The 17,443-nt window shown below is 36.2% G+C and overlaps 5 protein-coding genes and 1 long non-coding RNA gene across 10 annotated transcripts; 4 read left to right on the top strand and 2 right to left on the bottom strand.

Annotated features, from left to right (window-relative positions):
- Window positions 1–3,455: 3,455 nt before the first annotated feature.
- On the bottom strand, window positions 3,456–4,543 carry LOC130499406 (uncharacterized). Its single transcript, XM_056993411.1, has 5 exons — window positions 4,509–4,543; window positions 4,307–4,436; window positions 4,107–4,226; window positions 3,855–4,031; window positions 3,456–3,767 (listed from the first exon to the last, which is right to left on the bottom strand). Exons 2-5 carry the CDS (start codon window positions 4,391–4,393, stop codon window positions 3,471–3,473), a joined length of 681 nt encoding a protein of 226 aa, XP_056849391.1. The 5' UTR covers window positions 4,394–4,436; window positions 4,509–4,543; the 3' UTR covers window positions 3,456–3,470.
- Window positions 4,544–5,584: 1,041 nt separating this feature from the next.
- On the bottom strand, window positions 5,585–7,091 carry LOC130499614 (uncharacterized). Its single transcript, XM_056993861.1, has 2 exons — window positions 6,885–7,091; window positions 5,585–6,799 (listed from the first exon to the last, which is right to left on the bottom strand). Exons 1-2 carry the CDS (start codon window positions 7,038–7,040, stop codon window positions 6,476–6,478), a joined length of 480 nt encoding a protein of 159 aa, XP_056849841.1. The 5' UTR covers window positions 7,041–7,091; the 3' UTR covers window positions 5,585–6,475.
- Window positions 7,092–9,960: 2,869 nt separating this feature from the next.
- LOC130494567 (uncharacterized) lies at window positions 9,961–12,667 on the top strand. 5 transcript variants are annotated; one of them, XR_008938312.1, is made up of 5 exons: window positions 9,961–10,336; window positions 10,603–11,127; window positions 11,558–11,799; window positions 11,891–11,989; window positions 12,161–12,667. XR_008938312.1 is itself a non-coding variant. In XM_056993510.1 (3 exons), exons 1-3 carry the CDS (start codon window positions 10,096–10,098, stop codon window positions 11,608–11,610), a joined length of 819 nt encoding a protein of 272 aa, XP_056849490.1. In that variant the 5' UTR covers window positions 9,961–10,095; the 3' UTR covers window positions 11,611–11,858. The 5 variants fall into 5 exon arrangements, 2 of the variants coding, with proteins under 2 accessions (XP_056849490.1, XP_056849491.1); XR_008938311.1 differs by having other exon boundaries at window positions 11,891–12,667; XR_008938313.1 differs by having other exon boundaries at window positions 9,972–10,252; window positions 11,891–12,667.
- A 158-nt stretch (window positions 12,668–12,825) lies between these two features.
- On the top strand, window positions 12,826–13,930 carry LOC130499440 (uncharacterized). The gene is made up of 3 exons (XM_056993512.1): window positions 12,826–13,303; window positions 13,431–13,448; window positions 13,560–13,930. The coding sequence occupies exons 1-3, from the start codon at window positions 12,922–12,924 to the stop codon at window positions 13,745–13,747; spliced, it is 588 nt and encodes a 195-aa protein (XP_056849492.1). The 5' UTR covers window positions 12,826–12,921; the 3' UTR covers window positions 13,748–13,930.
- Window positions 13,931–15,223: 1,293 nt separating this feature from the next.
- On the top strand, window positions 15,224–15,951 carry LOC130499673 (uncharacterized). Its single transcript, XR_008938557.1, has 2 exons — window positions 15,224–15,764; window positions 15,863–15,951. It is a non-coding gene; the product is annotated as an uncharacterized LOC130499673 (long non-coding RNA).
- Window positions 15,952–16,700: 749 nt separating this feature from the next.
- On the top strand, window positions 16,701–17,324 carry LOC130499672 (uncharacterized). Its single transcript, XM_056993990.1, has one exon. It carries the CDS (start codon window positions 16,760–16,762, stop codon window positions 17,198–17,200), a length of 441 nt encoding a protein of 146 aa, XP_056849970.1. The 5' UTR covers window positions 16,701–16,759; the 3' UTR covers window positions 17,201–17,324.
- Window positions 17,325–17,443: the final 119 nt, after the last annotated feature.

Consider the following 17,443-nt stretch of genomic DNA (forward strand, 5'->3'; position numbering starts at 1 on the left):
GTGGGGAGCATTAGTGTCATGTTGTGAAGTTCACGAGAATACTCATTCGGCTGAAGTTGTGGCAGATTGTTGGGTAATATCGCACTGGCAAATTATTACGAGCCCATTTTAATGATATCAATCTGTTGAAAGCGCAGTGAAATATAAGTTTGTGTTCCCTTGATCATGGATATATTTGTTTGGAAAATATTTCAACGATAGCATGATATATAAAAATCAATAACTAAATTATACAAACACTTTTTACAAAACAAATCGTCTAGTGTGAAAAGGAAGAATTTATTGAAATCGTAGTACAATCAAAAGTCCGCTAAATAAATGAGTATCATTACAATCACCATGAACAAAACAGAAACTTAACTAATAAGAGTTATCTCCAAAAAGCAATAACAATAACAGTAACAAGGGATCAATACATGCTTCAAAGCCTGAAAGCAACAAACGACTTCACTTCACAAGGATTACAGCAACCAAAGACTAACTCCAATGTATAAATTTAAGATGAACAAATCAACAACACATCTGCCAAATTTCAATTCAGTCAGAGAAGATTTCATCGTCGGATAACTCAAAAACAACGGTGCTATAAAACTGTAACGATTAGCTTCACTAAAACCTAGATAACATAAGATTCAACTGTTAAAATCCAAATCATCTGGGTGAACCACTAACTCACTAAGTGACAAAGCTTCCACAAAAATATCATCAAGATCAAGATCTGTTTGACCCTTCAAAACTTGTCTTGACAAACTCAGACAATTCTATTTTTTCTCTCTTTTTTAATTTTTTGTCTACTGATTTTTTAGTACTATTATTTCTAATGTCAGTTCTAACCACACAAATTAGGTTAAAAAGTTTTATATAATGTCTTATTAACTTTTTTTTTTTGCTAAATTATAATGTCTTATTAACTTCCAAAGCTCAATACTAATTTAAAATATATCATTGGGTGAAACCTATATTTGGTTTTCTCCAACCAAACCTATTAAATTTTCTCCTAATGGAGTAACCCAACAAACTCTTCCCCAACTAAGTGGAGAAAACGTCAATTCTGGCTGTCCTTTAGCATATCTCAAGATTTTCTTTGTCAAATGATTTCTTTCCTCGTATCGCTTCATTATCTTTCTTATGAATTTTCTTAAATTTCACTCCCTTAAAAACACCGCGGCACGTATCCAATAATGCTTTTTATAAATGTGTTTCGACTTCGAATAAAATATAGATTCTAAATAAATAGTGTTTTGAATATCACAAAGCAACATATATTTTTCCTACCTGAAATCCATTTCCTCATAAAAGTTTTTCATCTATAACAACTCTTTACAAATTTTAGTTCATCAATTAACTCTGCTTTAGTAGTAAATAATGCAAGATACTTTTGCAACCTTAATTGCCATGCTAGAACACACTTTTCTTACTATATACATGCTTCGGTTAATCTTTTTATATCTTAAACTGATCGGTTTAGGATTGTCTCAACCTATTAAAATTTTGTCTTTTCTTTTTATTATTTTGTTTTTTTTTTACTTTTCAGCTTCATAATAAGAAAAACAAAAACAAAAATATTTTAATATGAAAACTGTAAAAACTGTAAAAACTAGAAAGAAAACACGTCGCATGTATATAAATAATTAGATCTATAATGCATATATGTAGTAATATAGACGTGGCCAGCTTGTTCATTCTACATTTCAGATTTATGTACAGTATTTATAAGGAATGATTTGTATAATTGCCTCGCGTCCAACTTTGATATATTATATATAACAGCGCAATTCTACATGGTTAAGACTATTGTTTAAACAAGTATGTTCGAGTCGCGTCGCTTAAACTAATGGACATGTGAGGACCACGAGGCTGAATAAATATATATCATATTCGAAAGGGGTGGTTGGGCTCAAACGAGTTATAAGCAAGTGGTTAAGCTCCGCGTGATGACATGCACCGATCTCCGTTATTGAACGTGGCTGAAAATCTCCCGTATTAGTTAAATGGTTAAGGTTTGCTGAATAAATCGATATCATATTCATGAGTTATATTTATTACAAGGAGTTAAGCTCCGCGTGATGAGATGCACCGATCTCCGTATCTGAACGTGGCTAAAACCCCGTATTAATTAAATGGTTAAGGTTTGCGTGATGGCATTAGATACGACTAAGAATTAGTCAACAATCAATAACCTATAGTTGCATTGTCTCCAGATTCTCCACGTGAGACTGCCATGAACCTCGCATTACGTAACGGGTATATACTTTTCACATTAATTTCAAAACGATAATGCATGTGATATTCTTTTTGTAAATGGTATGGTCGTAACGTTTAGTGTTTAGACGTCTCAAAAAATACTTACCAGAACCTTATAAACTTGATTTGTTTATAGTTTAAATAAAATGAAATGAAAAAATACTGCAAAATATTGCGTTATTGTAAACTTAATTGGTTGTGCATGTTTCTGTGTTGGGTTAATCTTGAATAAAAATAGAAAGTTATTTTATAGAAATGTTTGAATCGTACAAGCGGAAAACAATTATAGATATAACACTACAAGAAAACTGCTCGATTCCCAGGGAAGATATCCTCGGAATGTCGTCGGAATTCACGTATTCCGACGACAAACCCAGGAAATGATCCGTCGGAATAATATCGTCGGAATAACGTAAGTCGTCGGAATTCCCTCGGAAATTTGTGACGAAATTCCGACGGAGACTTTTTCCGAGGGAATTCCGAGGAACACCTACGGTGATCCCATTGTCGGAATATCCCTCGGAATTTTCCGAGGGAATGTCCCTCGGAAAACACTGTCGGAAAATTCCGAGGAACTCTCCCTCGGAATATTCCGAGGAATATTCCCTCGGAAAATTCCGAGGAAAATTTCCTCGGAATTTTCCGAGGGAATATTCCTCGGAATTTTCCGACGGAAGACTCCCTCGGAAAATTCCGAGGAACACTTCCCTCGGAAATTTCCGAGGGCCTTCGTTCCTCGGAATTTTCGTAAAATATAATTTATATTAATAAATAAATATTAATTTATTTCTTATTAATTAAATTGGAAAATTAATTATTAAATTCGAAAATTAATTATTAAATTGAAAATTAAAATAAAAAACATAATATAAATAGTTCAAAAGTAATATTCATACAAAACAGAAAATAAAAATAAAGTTTAAAACATAAATTAAAGTTAGAACTACTCGTCCTCGTCGACGTCGAAGTTCTGGTCCGGGAATTGCCTCATGAAGGCCGCCATCATCTTCTCACTCCGCCTCCTGTCTGCCTCTCTAGCTCTCTCTTGAGCCGCCATCTTCTCCTCCAACTGACGGATGCGTTCATCCTTATCCTTCAGTTGATCCATCAGAGTAGGATCAACTGGCACCTGAGACGTAGGAGGAACCGATTTGGATCGACGACCCAAACCGACCAAACGTCCCTTCTTCTTTGAATCGCCTGAAAAAGAAAATTTAAAATCTTAATCATAGAAAAAAAATTTTAAAATTAATAAGTAAATTGATATTTACAAAATATCTTACCGATTCAAGAAGCTCGTTGATTCGGACTTGAGAGAGGGCAGTGGACTCAGTAGATGTGGCGTCAAGATCGAGATCGGCCTGGATCTGGGAGAGACGGGCCTCCTCGTCTTGTGTCATACTGTCCACCAGGGAGACAACCTCCTGCGCAAGACCGTCATCAATCTGGCCCGTGGTCTTGTTGGTGTGGATCCTCTTGTACAAAGGGAAATCACCCACGGGCTCACCTTCATTTTCTTGCGCCTAGGAAAACACATAAATTCAAAAAAAACATTAGAAAGCAGAAAAATTAAAAATTTACAATTAAAAAGAAAAGGAGTTTGAACTTACCATCTTGTCTGCGAGAGTGGGAATAGACTGAGCACCCAAATTGTGCTTGTACATGCCCTTCCCGCCACGATCGCTCTTGCGGTTGGCGGAGTTGGTGTTAGAGACCTGCTTCGTCGAGTCCTTGTCCCAATGGACACACAACTCCTCCCAAGTGGTCATGTTGATCCACTTTGGGACCTTATAATGAAAAAAAATTTTTAAAGTTAAATAGAATTAAAAAATATATTAATAAAGTTAAAAAAAAGAAAATACCTTATCCGCTAGCCACTTCTGCTTCCATTCATATATTTGCCCGGAATATGAATCCATACATTTGTGGATGAAGGCGTTGCGGATGAACGTCGTGTTATCCGGATGCCAGTTGAACTCTTGCTGGAAAAAACAAAACCTGATTAGTAGAAATAAAATTTCAAAGGAAAAAAATAGAAATTTTTAAAAGTTAGAATACTTACAGCAAACTGACGAAACCAGAGCTCCTGCTCATCCCTCGGCATCACTGTGAAGGTTGCGTATCCCTTCTTGAGGTCGGAATACATCATCCTGTTGATCCAAGCGCTGATCCCGTTATGGGATCGGTCGAACCTAATACATAGGAAACAACTTATTAAAAATGAATCTAATTTTTCAAATAAAGAAAATTAAACTTTCACTTACCAAGTCTGACCGGGTTCCCTAGGATACAGAGTGAGATAAGGAGATGGTCACGACCTGGCTGTTGCACCAGCTGTGCAACAGTCATCACTCCTGGAGCGACATGAGGCTCGGGAATGTCTGGGAAGTCGTGAGGAAGATGAGGGGCCGCAGCGGGAGAAGGAGCCGCATGCTGAACCATAGCGGGACGGGGCTCTGCGATGAGGATGACGAACCCCGAGACCGGCTAGACGAAACCCGAGAATCCGAAGGGGTCGTCGAAGTAGCGCGGCCTCGCGGTGGGGCCCGACGAGATCGAGCCCTCGCACTCTGGTCACTAGAATCCCTATAATTTTTTAAAAATAATGAATTAAAATTAATAAAATTTATTTTTAAAATATATATTTATAAATTATAAAAACAGCTAAAATGATTTATAAATTAAAAAAATGTCTTAAGAATTATTAAATAACTTATAAATTATTTATAAATTTCAAAATATCTAAAAAAATATTAAATGACTTTTAAAATTATTTATAAATTATAAAATTTGCTAAAATAATTTTAAATGACTTTTAAAATTATTTATAAATTATGAAATTTGCTAAAATAATTATAAAATGACTTTTTAAATTTTTAAAAATTTTGAAATTAACTAAAATAATTATTAAATGACTTATAAAATTTTTATAAATTATAAAGTAGCCAAAATAATTACTAAAAAATTGAAACCCTAAAATTAATCAAATCTAAAATCAAAACCTAATCAAACCCTAAAATCTAATCAAAACTTAACATCAAAACCCTAATCCTAATCAAAACCCTAATCCTAATCAAAACCCTAATCCTAATCAAACCTAATCAAACCCTAATTCTAATTAAAACCTAATCTACTCAAATTCCCTAAAATCTAACAAAATTCCCTAAAATCTAACCTAGAACTAATAAGAGAGGGGGAGAAGAGAACTTACATGGAGGAGGGAGAGATTAGGGGAGTGGGGGTGGAGGGGAGCCCGAATATCAAGAGGGAGAGGAGGAGGAGCCGGAAATCGCCAAGGGAGAGGAGGAGGAGCCGGAAATCGCCAAGGGAAAAGAGAAAAGAGAGAAATGGGGAAGAAGATCCGCAGATCTGGTTTTACCCCGAAAATTCCGACGGAAAATGAAACCCTCGGAATTCTGTCGGAATTTTCGGTTTACGAACCGGTTTACCAGAATTCCGACGGAATTCCGAGGGATTCAGGAATTCCGTCGGAATTCCCTCGGAATTATGGGTTCCTCGGAATTTCCTGGGAAATTTCCCAGAAAATTCCTAGGAATCCTATGGTTCCTCAGAATTTCCTGGGAAAATTCCCAGGAAATTCCGAGGAACCATAGTTTAGGGGTTCGGATTAATGATTTACAAACTTTAGACCGTTCCTTGAACAATTTGGCAGTTTTCTCAAGACTTATATTGATAGTACATGACAAATAAACATTCAAATTACAAAATGATTGAATCGAGTATAAGTATTGTCGTTTAGGTTCATTAAAGTGTATAAGTGTTTATCTTGCATTGCTGTTTGGGGATCTCGGTGCAACAATCGGAAAAGTGGCCATTAATTGGTACAACACCAATGTCTTGTCCCATAATCAATTGAAGACACTTACTAAGGCTTACGTAAGTCTTCTGGGAACCGTAAATTGGTGTTTTCGATTCTAAATCCTTATTCCCTAGGAATTTCCTGGGAAAATTCCCAGGAAATTCCGACGAAATGCTGAATTCCTAGGAATTTCCTGGGAAAATTCCCAGGAATTTCCCACGAAATGCTGATATCCGTCGGAATTTCCTGGGAATTTTCCCAGGAAATTCCTAGGAATCTATACCCTAAAATCAAATCCCTAAAATCTGATTTTACAAGGTAAAATTCCGAGGAAATTCCGAGGAAACCCTCAAGATCCTCGGAATTTCCTCGGAATTCTGAAAAAAAAAAAAAAAAAAAAAAAAAACTATACTACTCTCCAATCTCTGGTTCATCCTCTGAACCCGAGTCACCATCATCACCACCAGATGAATCTGAATCTGGATCTTGGTGAAACTCTCCAATCTCTGGTTCATCTTCGACGTGAACAACGGCTTCGTCTCCAAAATCGGTGAAATCGATAACAAGATCAACTGCAGCTACATCTCCTGCTGCACTTAAGTTGCCGGATGTGTTTGGTTGGAGTGGGTCTTCCAACTCAGAACTTCCTTGAACTCGGCTTCTCGGGTTGAGTGCTGTAACAGTAACCCATGGATCATCTCTGTTCGTAACCCGGGGGTATTTGATATAACAAACCTGTAACATTTTTAAATTTGTTAATTAAGTATGAATGATGATGAAGCAAATATTGAAAATAATTGACATATATATTTTTAATTACCTGATCGGCCTGAGAAGCAAGAATGAAAGGATCATAATATGGCAGTTTTCGCCTCGAATGTACTGATGTGACACCAAATGCATCTGTTCTGACACCTCGATCCGGAGTGTTGTCGTACCAGTCACAATAGAAAACTGTGCACCGCAATCCAACCATGCCCGGATACACGATTTCCAAAATCTCGCGTATGTTTCCGTAGTATACATCATCTCCAGCTGCAGAGCAAACGCCAGCATTATAAGTCTTACTCGAACGTCTCCTCTTAGAAGTTGTGAATGCATATCCCCGAGAAGCAAATCTCGGATATGACTTCACAACATACTTTGGGCCCCAAATCATCTCGCGTAGCCAATCATTAATTGTTTCACCTCTGGCCATACCATCAGACACCTATTAATAAAACATATCTTCTCAAGGTTGCACTTAATCACGGCTATGTTAGTCTTCAAGTTTTCAATACATTCAGGAGTAACTGATCTCGTGCATAAATCTCGGAAGAAAGCACTTATCCCGGCAACTGCTTCATAAACATTCTTTGGTAATAGTTCCTTGAAGGCGAACGGAAGGAGGCGCTGCATCATTACATGGCAATCGTGACTCTTTAAGCCGGTAAACTTTCCTTCCCTTCTGTCGACACAGTTACCCAAATTAGATGCATAACCGTCTGGAAATTCCACATCCTTTGAAATCCAATCAAAGAACGCATCTTTGGCCGCTGCATCAAGTCGGTATATGGGAAAATGAGCCCTGCCATTCTCATCAACATGAAGTTCTTCACGAGCACATATATCGACTAAATCCAGTCTTGACTTCAAATTATCCTTGGTTTTACCTTGAACGTTAAGGATCGTGTTCATCAGGTTGTCGAAAAAGTTCTTCTCAATATGCATGACATCTAAATTATGCCTCAGCAGATGATCCTTCCAGTATGGCAGATCCCAGAAAATACTCTTTTTGTGCCAGTTATGTAGATCTCCAACAGCATCTACCGGATAATGCACATGTCCACCCACGTCTGGGGTCCTTTCTGCACCAAAATCTCTTAGTTGTGTCAACATTTCTCTCCCACTGATTTCCGGTGTTGGATCATCAAACACCCTCTTGTTCTTCGTAAATAAATTCCTACTCCTGCGATATGGATGATCTGGTGGTAGGAATCTCCTGTGACAGTCAAACCAACACGTTTTCCTTCCATGTTTTAGTTGGAAAGCATCAGTGTTATCTTGACAATATGGACATGATAGCCTTCCATGTGTTGTCCATCCAGATAACATACCATATGCTGGGAAATCACTTATTGTCCACATAAGTACTGCCCGCATTTGGAAGTTTTCTTTACATGAAACATCGTACGTTTCAGCACCTTGACCCCATAGCTGTTGCAACTCATATATTAGTGGCTGTAGAAATACATCAAGTGATCTCCTAGGATGCTCTGGTCCGGGAACAAGAATGGAGAGAAACAAAAACTCTCGACGCAAGCACAAGTTTGGCGGTAAGTTGTATGGTGTGAGAATGACTGGCCATAGAGAATATTGTCTCCCATGCTTCCCAAATGGGCTGAAACCATCCGTACATAATCCAAGGTAGACATTTCTTCTTTCATACGCAAATTCTGGATAGGTCGATTGAAAATGCTTCCAAGCTTTTGCATCTGAAGGATGTCTAATCTCACCATCCGTTGAATGCTCCGCATGCCATCTCATTGGTTGCGCTGTGCGTTCGGACAGATACAACCTCTGCAACCTTTCCGTCAATGGCAAATACCACATCCTTTTATATGGCACTGGAACTCTTCCACCCGTATCTTTATAACGAGCCTTTCCACAAAATTTGCATGCATCCAGCTGCTCATCCGCCCTCCAATAAATCATGCAGTTATCCCTGCATACATCTATTACCTGGTACGATAAACCAAGACCAGCTACCAGTTTCTGAACCTCGTAGTATGAACCAGGAGCAACATTATCCTCAGGTAGAACACCTTTTACAAAATCAGCAATCGCATCCACACAGTCTTCAGCCAAATTATAATCGGATTTAATGCTCATCAGTCTTGTTGCAGATGATAAAGCTGAATGACCATCTCTGCAACCTTCGTACAAAGGTTGCTTTCCAGCATCCAACATATCATAAAATCTCCTAGCTTGTGTATTGGGTAAATCTTCCCCTCTAAAATGATCATTTACCATCTGCTCAGTACCTACACCATAATCTACGTCCATTCTAATTGGTTCTTCTAACCTAACCGCAGGTTGAGGTTCGCTAGTACTACCATATTCATAATCAGTTTCCCCATGATGATACCAAATTTTGTAACTCCGTGTAAACCCTCGAGTATATAGATGAGTCCAAACATCTAACTGTTTTATAACCTTCCTATTTTTACAAGTAGAACAAGGACATCTTAACATACCTGATTTAGCTTCCGGTTGGTTGAGAGCTTTCCCCATGAATTCCTTTAGACCATTTTCGAACTCTGGCGTAAGCAATCTCGTGTTCGGATCCATATGAGGTCGATCTATCCAAGAGCGATGATAATTATAAGAAGACATGATTTTTTCAATCAGATTCGTGTGTGCAAAATAGAATGAGAGAGGATGAAGATATGTAGTGAATGAAGAGGATGAGGGGTGCTTGCATTTATAGATTAAATCTGCCGATATTTCCCACGACATTCCCAGGAAATTCCGACCAACTAGCCGTTGCCGTCGGAATTTCCTCGGAATAATCAACGGCTCTATTATCCCTCGGAATTTCCTCGGAAATTTCCGAGGGATCTACCAGTCCGTCGGAATTTCGTGGGAATATTCCGACGGACACATAGTCCCTCGGAATTTCCCTCAGAATCCGGCAGTTTTCTAGTAGTGTAAGGTTAAATGAGTGATTCATGCTATATGAAGAAAGTGTTATATATCATCGTTGGTTTTGGACATAGCCACATAGAATTACTAAAGACCTTATATTTGAAATGTCTAGATATTAAACAAAAATAAAACATATAGAGAGAGTAATTGCAACATATGACATGTGAAGAGACCGTGTGCAGTTGAAGTCTCTCAAACATAGCCAATTTATTTCGCTACGCGTTTCATTCTTCACCAAACACTCCAACTCTATAGCTCTCAGTTTATATACAATCTGCAAATAACCACTACCGAAAGAGAAAGAAAAAGAAAAAGGTTGATAAGGTTCCACCATAGAAAGAAAGATGGAGATAGTTACACCTAAAGCCTCAGACTCAAAGAAGATAGCAACAAAAGCTGAGGATGAGAAGAAGACAAAGAAAGATGATGTGATGACCAGTAATGGTCGAAAGTTCACTATTATTAAAGGGCATCTCAAAATCATTGAGGGTTTAAGACAAGGTAAGATTAAAGACGATCAACCTCCTAAGAGCCCGAGATCTTCATCATCATCATCATATGTGATGGAGATCAAGATGGGAAATTGTGAGTTTTTAGGTTTTCTCATTATAGTCTTTGTTTTTACAAGAAGTTAGAATTGAATATGGTTCCAAATTATTAAGTTGATCATCGATTATTAGGTTTGTTATGACCCACTTCATGCATGAACCTTTTTCTAATAAATATATAGAAAATAAAGTGAAAATATATCTCTATATCATTTTTTTGTTTCTGTTTTTATGACGGACCCTCTTGATTGCTTATTGCTTAATTAATTTGTCTCATATTGAGTTAGTAACCGAATTTTACAGACAAAAACTCGATTCAAAGATCAGAAAATACTAAAAGGATGGAAACTCAACACAAGGGTAAGAAGGTGATGAACGTGAAACAAAACACAGAAGAGAGCAACGTTCAAAAGATGAAGAAAGTATGGGATTGCGAAAGCACACTTTATGACTCATTCGAGCTCAACTCCTTCAATCGTCAACTCGACAACGCAATATCTTCTTCCGCTAGATCCATGTCAATGCCTCACCTTCCTCCTCCACCGTCAGAAACCACGTCTTCGCCTTCGACAAAGAAGCAGCCATCAAACAAGATCTCACGCTCTTTAAAGAAACTCGTAAAGTCAATCTTCAGACAGAAACAGTCAAACACTCCCTTTAAGGCATGTCACGGCGTAGATATGGACAAATACTACGTCGTTTTTGACAACACAGGATCCCTCACGACGATTCCCGAGTCAAGAGAGTCATTAGAACTGGGTCGCTCAGAGATCAACTCGCTTGATAGAAAAACCGTGTCAGAGCGATTCCCACCGAGTCGACTCGCTGGTATATCTTGTTCCTGATCAGTATTATTATATTATACTATATAGTTTATTGATCCTTTATTGATTGATGTAACTCGGTAATGTATAGAAAGTCTTTAAAAGTACTGTATTTGAAATAAGTATTATGGTCATGTTGTTATACTTATATAGATCCTTTTAATGACTTCTAGTCTTGCTATTTAAGTAGTTAACTGAAAACAATTTATTATCATAAAGGCTAACAAATACCCAAGAACAAATGTTTTGTCAGAAATTATCTTATCTACCTTCCTCAATCCTTTATTTCATTAAAATTGGCAATCTTGAAATTCCGTTCAGAATCTTGTCATTCATATATTCAATTCTTACACTTTAAATCTTATAATGATTATCAAAACTAACTTTTTCACTTAGTCAAGTTCTTAAAAAACATCGTTCTGGTTCGTTTTCAGATATAAACAAGAAGACTGCCGTAAGAGTTCTTCTCCTCCATGCTAACGGCTAATAAAACCATTTGATGCGTTATTACTTCGACAGCGAAAATAAGGATATTGTGGTTGCTCTCTGTTTCTTCTATCAAACGCCATCATTAGTGAAATTTCGCTATAGCCACGGATTAGTCATGGATAAATCGCAGCTAAAATTACCTTTTTTGCCACGAAACAAACACGAGTGGTTACATTTATGTGTGTTTGTGAGTATTCCTAACCGTTATGTGACTAACTTAACAAAGGCTATGATGCATCTATCATGACTGAGATGTGTTTAAATGCATCTTTTACTAGTGTGTTAGCATAGGAATATGGAAAGTTGGTTTAGCTCCTGACCTTGAAGGAAGGCTTCATGTAAAGAAGGCCCCCTCGCTTTCTGGTCATCAAGGCGAGGTATCCAATTCCAATTTTTTTTTTTACTTTTCATCTCTCTTTTCGGTGTTTGTTGGATTTGATGAGTATGAAACTTTAAGGTCTAACTTTTTATCTTCAACCCTACCTTTTTATTTATTTCATTTGTGTAAAACTCAACTTAATTACACGGTATTGATGTCTCCTGGTCAGTTTGGCAGATGGAATGGAACATGAGTGGGCTGACTTTATCCTAGCACCGGAAGCGATGGGGTGGCCACATACTCATTTTGAGTTTAGTTCTATGATTCATACTCCCTCTAAACAGTGATGTTTTGGCTCGATGCCTAAGATCCACACTTTTACAAAAACAGAATCATTAAAAATATAAATAAAATATAATTCAACCAATTATCAAAAGAACTATGAAAACATCATTAGTTATACAATCTTTAATAAAATAAAAACTAATATAAAAATATCAAAACATCATGTATTTTGAAACATCAAAAAATCTTCAAAATATCATCTATTTTGGAACGGAATGAATATCTTTCAAAAATATCTCTGTAATCTATAGACTGTCACTGTACACTGTAGCTAATCACACCTTACAATAGTTTGATTTTATTTTGGTTTGAGGCATTTAGGCTAAGATAGACGATTGAACCAACTCTAACCTGGATTAGTCATGGTGAATTTGGTCAGAACACCTAGTACGTTAAAAGGGTTTTATTTGATTTTTTTGTTTGGCGCATTTATGCTAAGATAGACGAACATACCATATTCTAAATCAAGTTAAACCGGTACTAAAACCGGTATTAACATAAATATAAAACAACACACATGTAAGTTACACGGACCCAAAACGGGACGAAATTTTCTACCTATCTTCTTTTCATTTGTCTTCTTCTCTCATCCACAAACATTTTCCTTCTCTCACCCACACCGGTGAGAGTAAAGAGAAAGAGAAGATGATTCTGATGCTTTCTTACTCTCCGGCGATTATATCAGCCGTTAAATATCAGAGCTCGTCTCCGTTCAACACTAGACGACTTTCTCAGTCTATTATCTCGATCTCCAGGAACAAAAGCTTCTTCTTACACTTGACAGAGACGAAAGAGAAAAGAAGAAGAAGAGAAAATGGGAGAGTATCGATCGTGTGTGACGCAGGAGGAATGTTTCCGGTAGACCCCTGGGCTCCAACCATTGATTCACAGAGCATAGCATCTCAGCTCTTCGCGGTGTCTCTGTTTCCATACATAGGTTTCCTCTACTTCCTCACTAAATCCAAAACTGCTCCGAAGCTCACACTTTTCGGATTCTACTTCTTGCTTGCCTTCGTCGGAGCTACAAGTAAGTAGAGTCTGTTTTAACGTTTGCGTCTTTCTCTGCTAATAGCGTTTAGCGCTTCTTAATCATCTCTCTCTGTTACTTCTCTTTTGGCTTTGATCATTTGAATTTGGGGATGTAAACGGTGCAGTACCTGCTGGGATATATGGTAAGTTTCTTCCACATTATATAATATAAATTTCTCAGTTAATGTTGATCTTGGAAAACTGATTGATTTTCTTTGTTTTTTAAAAAATATTTGTTGGATGAAAATGAGAAGCTAAGGTGCATTATGGAACATCATTGTCAAACGTTGATTGGTTACATGGAGGAGCTGAATCACTTCTTGCTCTCACCAATTTGTTCATCGTGTTGGGTCTCAGACAAGCTTTGCGCAAGTCTGAAGATAGTGATGAAGATACTCCAACCACAACGAGTCAACAAGAACAAGAAAAATCTTCAGTCTAGTAAAATATGGAATGATATGTATTCTTCTTCCTTTTTTTTGTGGCCATCAGATTTTATTAATAACGAGGTGAGATTGATACAGCACCAACGTCGAGCTTGATATGTATTCTTTTTACTTTTAGGAACTTTAGTCAAAAAGTTTAATTAATTAGGGTTATAATAAAAAGGCATCTATTAACATGAGTGGACACGAATCGGATATCCAAAATTTTGAAAGTATTTTTGATCAGATTTGTTTGGTCAAAATAATCAATTATTTGATTCGTAATCTGTATGCATCTGATATTCGGTGTCTAGGATATCCAAAATATTTAAGATTTTTGATTGAATATATGATTCAATCAGTACGTACAAATAAGTAAATTTAAAAATAATTAAAATTCCAAAATTTAATATCCTATTACAAAATAAAAATTATTTATTTTAAAATTTCTAAAATATAATTTAATAAATTAAGTAAATAAAAATATTATAAACTTTATATACAATAAAAAATTTGTATAATTGATATATATAATTTTAATATTTGTATATAGCATATAACTGATCGGATCGGATCAAATATTTGTTCTTTAAAATATTAGTATATATGATTTGATTAGTTTCTTACGAATAATACATATTAGTATTTGATTTGCTTTATAGAATTAGGGATTTTTAGATTTGAATCATAACGGGTATTTTGCCTACCCCTATTTGTTAGTACCTTTTTGACGGTATAGTCCATATACACATTGACAATTATAGTCCATATACACATGCGTGATGCCAACGCTAGTTAGATGCTCTTACCCTGTGCGATTTGAATTTTCTTTCTTGCTATGCTAAATTACATGTTTTTTTTTTGTTGAGAAAATGCTAAATTACATGTTACATGAAGGTATATATCGTATTGATGACATTTATTATGTTGCAGCAAAAAAGAGAGAGAAAATTAGAACCTTGTTCAAAGGATGAAATAAAACTTGGAATCTGAAAACAAAAAGCATTTTATTGAGCTTGTGCTAAATATGTTGGAGAACAGAATAAATCAAAAGTGACTCGTCGAAAGAGGAACAAATTATTGCATCAAGTTAGACTAGTTCAGATTTATGTTAGATGTTAGCTTAGTCATCAGTTAGATGATTAACTCACTATATTATTAACATACTTGTATATAAGTAGAAGTGCACAAGCACAGCTACATTCTAACTAATGAACATAAACACGATTAGACAAAAAAGTACTAGCTTTGATCCAAAAGCAAAAAAAAATACCACTATTCATGAAATGGAAAAAAAGAAAAAGAAAACGTCAATTGGCTTGACTAGTTAATCAAAATTTTATATGGCTATATACACGTTAACTTTGAAGTTTGAATACTGCGTATAGGTTATTTTCTAGCTTGAAAACCACATCATTACGAATTATCTACATTCTACTATCTAATTTACACAATGCTCTACACCGATGCAAACTTAAATATTTAGATTAAAGACTTATTATTTTTTTATTTTGTAAAAAAAAAGTTCACTTATTTCCTTGCCTTACGAGTGCTTTTATCATCAGTGACGGTCAAAAAAACTTGTATCCACATGAAATGAATCTAATTCATAGTTTGATGTAACAAAAGCTTGAGGAATCCATTAACAATGCGCATCCATACCAACACTCATGCATACAAGTTCATCTATAAATATGGAACCTTGGCTTTCAGAATTCACCAAGGCAGAGAAACAAAATAAAGAAAAAAGAAGAAGACAACAACACTTTGCAGGTGAAAACGATGTCATCTGAGGAAATGAAGTTAAAATACATGAGCCAACAATCCCCGGAGAAGTCTGACTCTGAATCAGACAATGAAGGAACCACCATGTCAACTCCAGGTTACTCTCAATTGATTAACCGCAGTATCTCAGGCGACTCGTCCGGATTTGATAACCCACGCCATCGTGGGCCTACCTCGAGGGGCAAGAGAACTGGCTGTGGCAATCGCTACAGCAGCAAAAATTACCCGCGTTACTAAGCATATTTATAGGTTCGAACTTCAAATTTAAGATCAAGATTCTTGAAAACCATGAATGTTTAATTTACACTATTCATTTTTATCTTATTTGTTTCCGATTCCTTTTTTAGATGGGCAGATGGGTTGGGCTACGTAAAGGGAGAGATGAAGACAGACCCATTAGCTAAAGTCACATAAATTAAGTAGTATGTATGAATTACTCCCTCCGTTTCTAAATAGATGATGTTTTAAGGAGTTTTTGATGTTTCAAAATAGTTGATGTTTTAGTATATCAATGTACTTTTTAACTTTATCAAAAACTGTGTAACCAATGATAAAATGTAATCTATTTTGTGATTGGTTGAAAAATTTTAATTTTATATTTTAATAATACTTTTTAGATTAAAAAACAAGTTTCTTAATAATCGTGCACAATCCTAAAACTTCATCTATTTTGAAACAGAGGGAGTAATAAATAAGAATCCAAGGATGGAGGATGCCTCATGAAAATAGTAGTAATGAGATTATCTCATTGATATCAATATCATGCGGTTTCTTTGCAAAGCAACTAACTATGGAATGATAATTTTACAATATCTCTGTACCTACTTCTATTATTTCAAGAGAAAACATAAAAGAGGCAAGAGTATTTTTTAGCATAACTAATAATCTACAAAAAAAAATTAAATTTGGGACAAATAATCACAGTTTTACACTGTACCTGACCAATGAGATAAATATGAATCAAAGAATATGAGTCTTTCACAACTATAGCTGAGAACCAATTCTGAAATAGACAACCAAATTAGGCAAAAAGAAAATGCCATTCGAATAGATTCAATTATAGATAAGTTTAAACTAAGAATAAGAATAAGTTCAAGTTAAAGACAGGCACTAACAAATGGAGTCTGATCAATCTCAAGTAAGTCGCAAGAAATTCTCATTGTATATATATAGTCACCTTCAGCTCATTCCAAAATCCCACACACACCACAAATCATAGAACTCACTGCTTCTATACTACAAAAATGCAGTATTACGGAACCCATGAAAAAGAATACTACGATGTGGCTCACGGCCAGAGCCGCCAGAGCAATAGCCAGAACCACCAGGGATATGACCAGAGCCAAAGTCGTCCAGTATATGGCCATAGCCCTACTCTGAACTACCGTAGCCACGGTGGGTTTCTTGATGGGCTATTCAAGGGTCGAAATGGCCAAAAGGGTCAGAACGGCCTAGGATCGTTTCTAGGGAAACACAAGAGCCAAGAGGCTAACAAGGGCCATGGACATGGGAAGCTCTTAGGACAGCACCAGAAGACAAATCATGAGACAAACAAAGTTACCAATGGCCTAGGTCTGTTCATAAACAATGGAGAGAAGAAACATAAGAAGCAAAATGAAGAAAAGAAGAAGAAGAACAAGGATGGGCATGAGAGTGGAAGCAGCAGCGGTAGCGACAGCGACTAAATAAAATGCTTTCATAAATGTTATGGGATCAAATTCTGCAGTGACACACATGGGATTCCAAAATTCTAAAATGACCCACTCATAATTTGTATTTCTTTTACATTAAATTTAAAATACAAAACAATGGCAAATAACTAAAAAACCAAAAGGTCTTCACTTATTTATAATCCGTGCCACTATCATTCTACCCAGAATCCGACCCATTTTTTTGACCCAGAATCCGACCAGTTTGCAACTCTAAAT

Source organism: Raphanus sativus, chromosome 9 (genome assembly GCF_000801105.2).
Source record: "Raphanus sativus cultivar WK10039 chromosome 9, ASM80110v3, whole genome shotgun sequence".
Classification (NCBI taxonomy): Eukaryota; Viridiplantae; Streptophyta; class Magnoliopsida; order Brassicales; family Brassicaceae; genus Raphanus; species Raphanus sativus.

Excerpts from the sequence above, each read along its gene's own strand:
- LOC130499614 (XM_056993861.1), bottom strand. The coding sequence starts at position 7,040 with ATGGTTGGATTGCGGTGCACAGTTTTCTATTGTGACTGGTACGACAAC. Across the intron at positions 6,800-6,884 it reads TTGCTTCTCAGGCCGATCAG|GTTTGTTATATCAAATACCC; the intron begins GTAATTAAAAAT and ends AAAATGTTACAG.
- LOC130494567 (XM_056993510.1), top strand. The coding sequence starts at position 10,096 with ATGGAGATAGTTACACCTAAAGCCTCAGACTCAAAGAAGATAGCAACA. Across the intron at positions 10,337-10,602 it reads GGAGATCAAGATGGGAAATT|ACAAAAACTCGATTCAAAGA; the intron begins GTGAGTTTTTAG and ends CGAATTTTACAG. Across the intron at positions 11,128-11,557 it reads CCCACCGAGTCGACTCGCTG|ATATAAACAAGAAGACTGCC; the intron begins GTATATCTTGTT and ends GTTCGTTTTCAG.
- LOC130499440 (XM_056993512.1), top strand. The coding sequence starts at position 12,922 with ATGATTCTGATGCTTTCTTACTCTCCGGCGATTATATCAGCCGTTAAA.
- LOC130499672 (XM_056993990.1), top strand. The coding sequence starts at position 16,760 with ATGCAGTATTACGGAACCCATGAAAAAGAATACTACGATGTGGCTCAC.
- LOC130499406 (XM_056993411.1), bottom strand. The coding sequence starts at position 4,393 with ATGATGTATTCCGACCTCAAGAAGGGATACGCAACCTTCACAGTGATG. Across the intron at positions 4,227-4,306 it reads TCTGGTTTCGTCAGTTTGCT|CAAGAGTTCAACTGGCATCC; the intron begins GTAAGTATTCTA and ends TGTTTTTTCCAG. Across the intron at positions 4,032-4,106 it reads AGAAGTGGCTAGCGGATAAG|GTCCCAAAGTGGATCAACAT; the intron begins GTATTTTCTTTT and ends TTTCATTATAAG.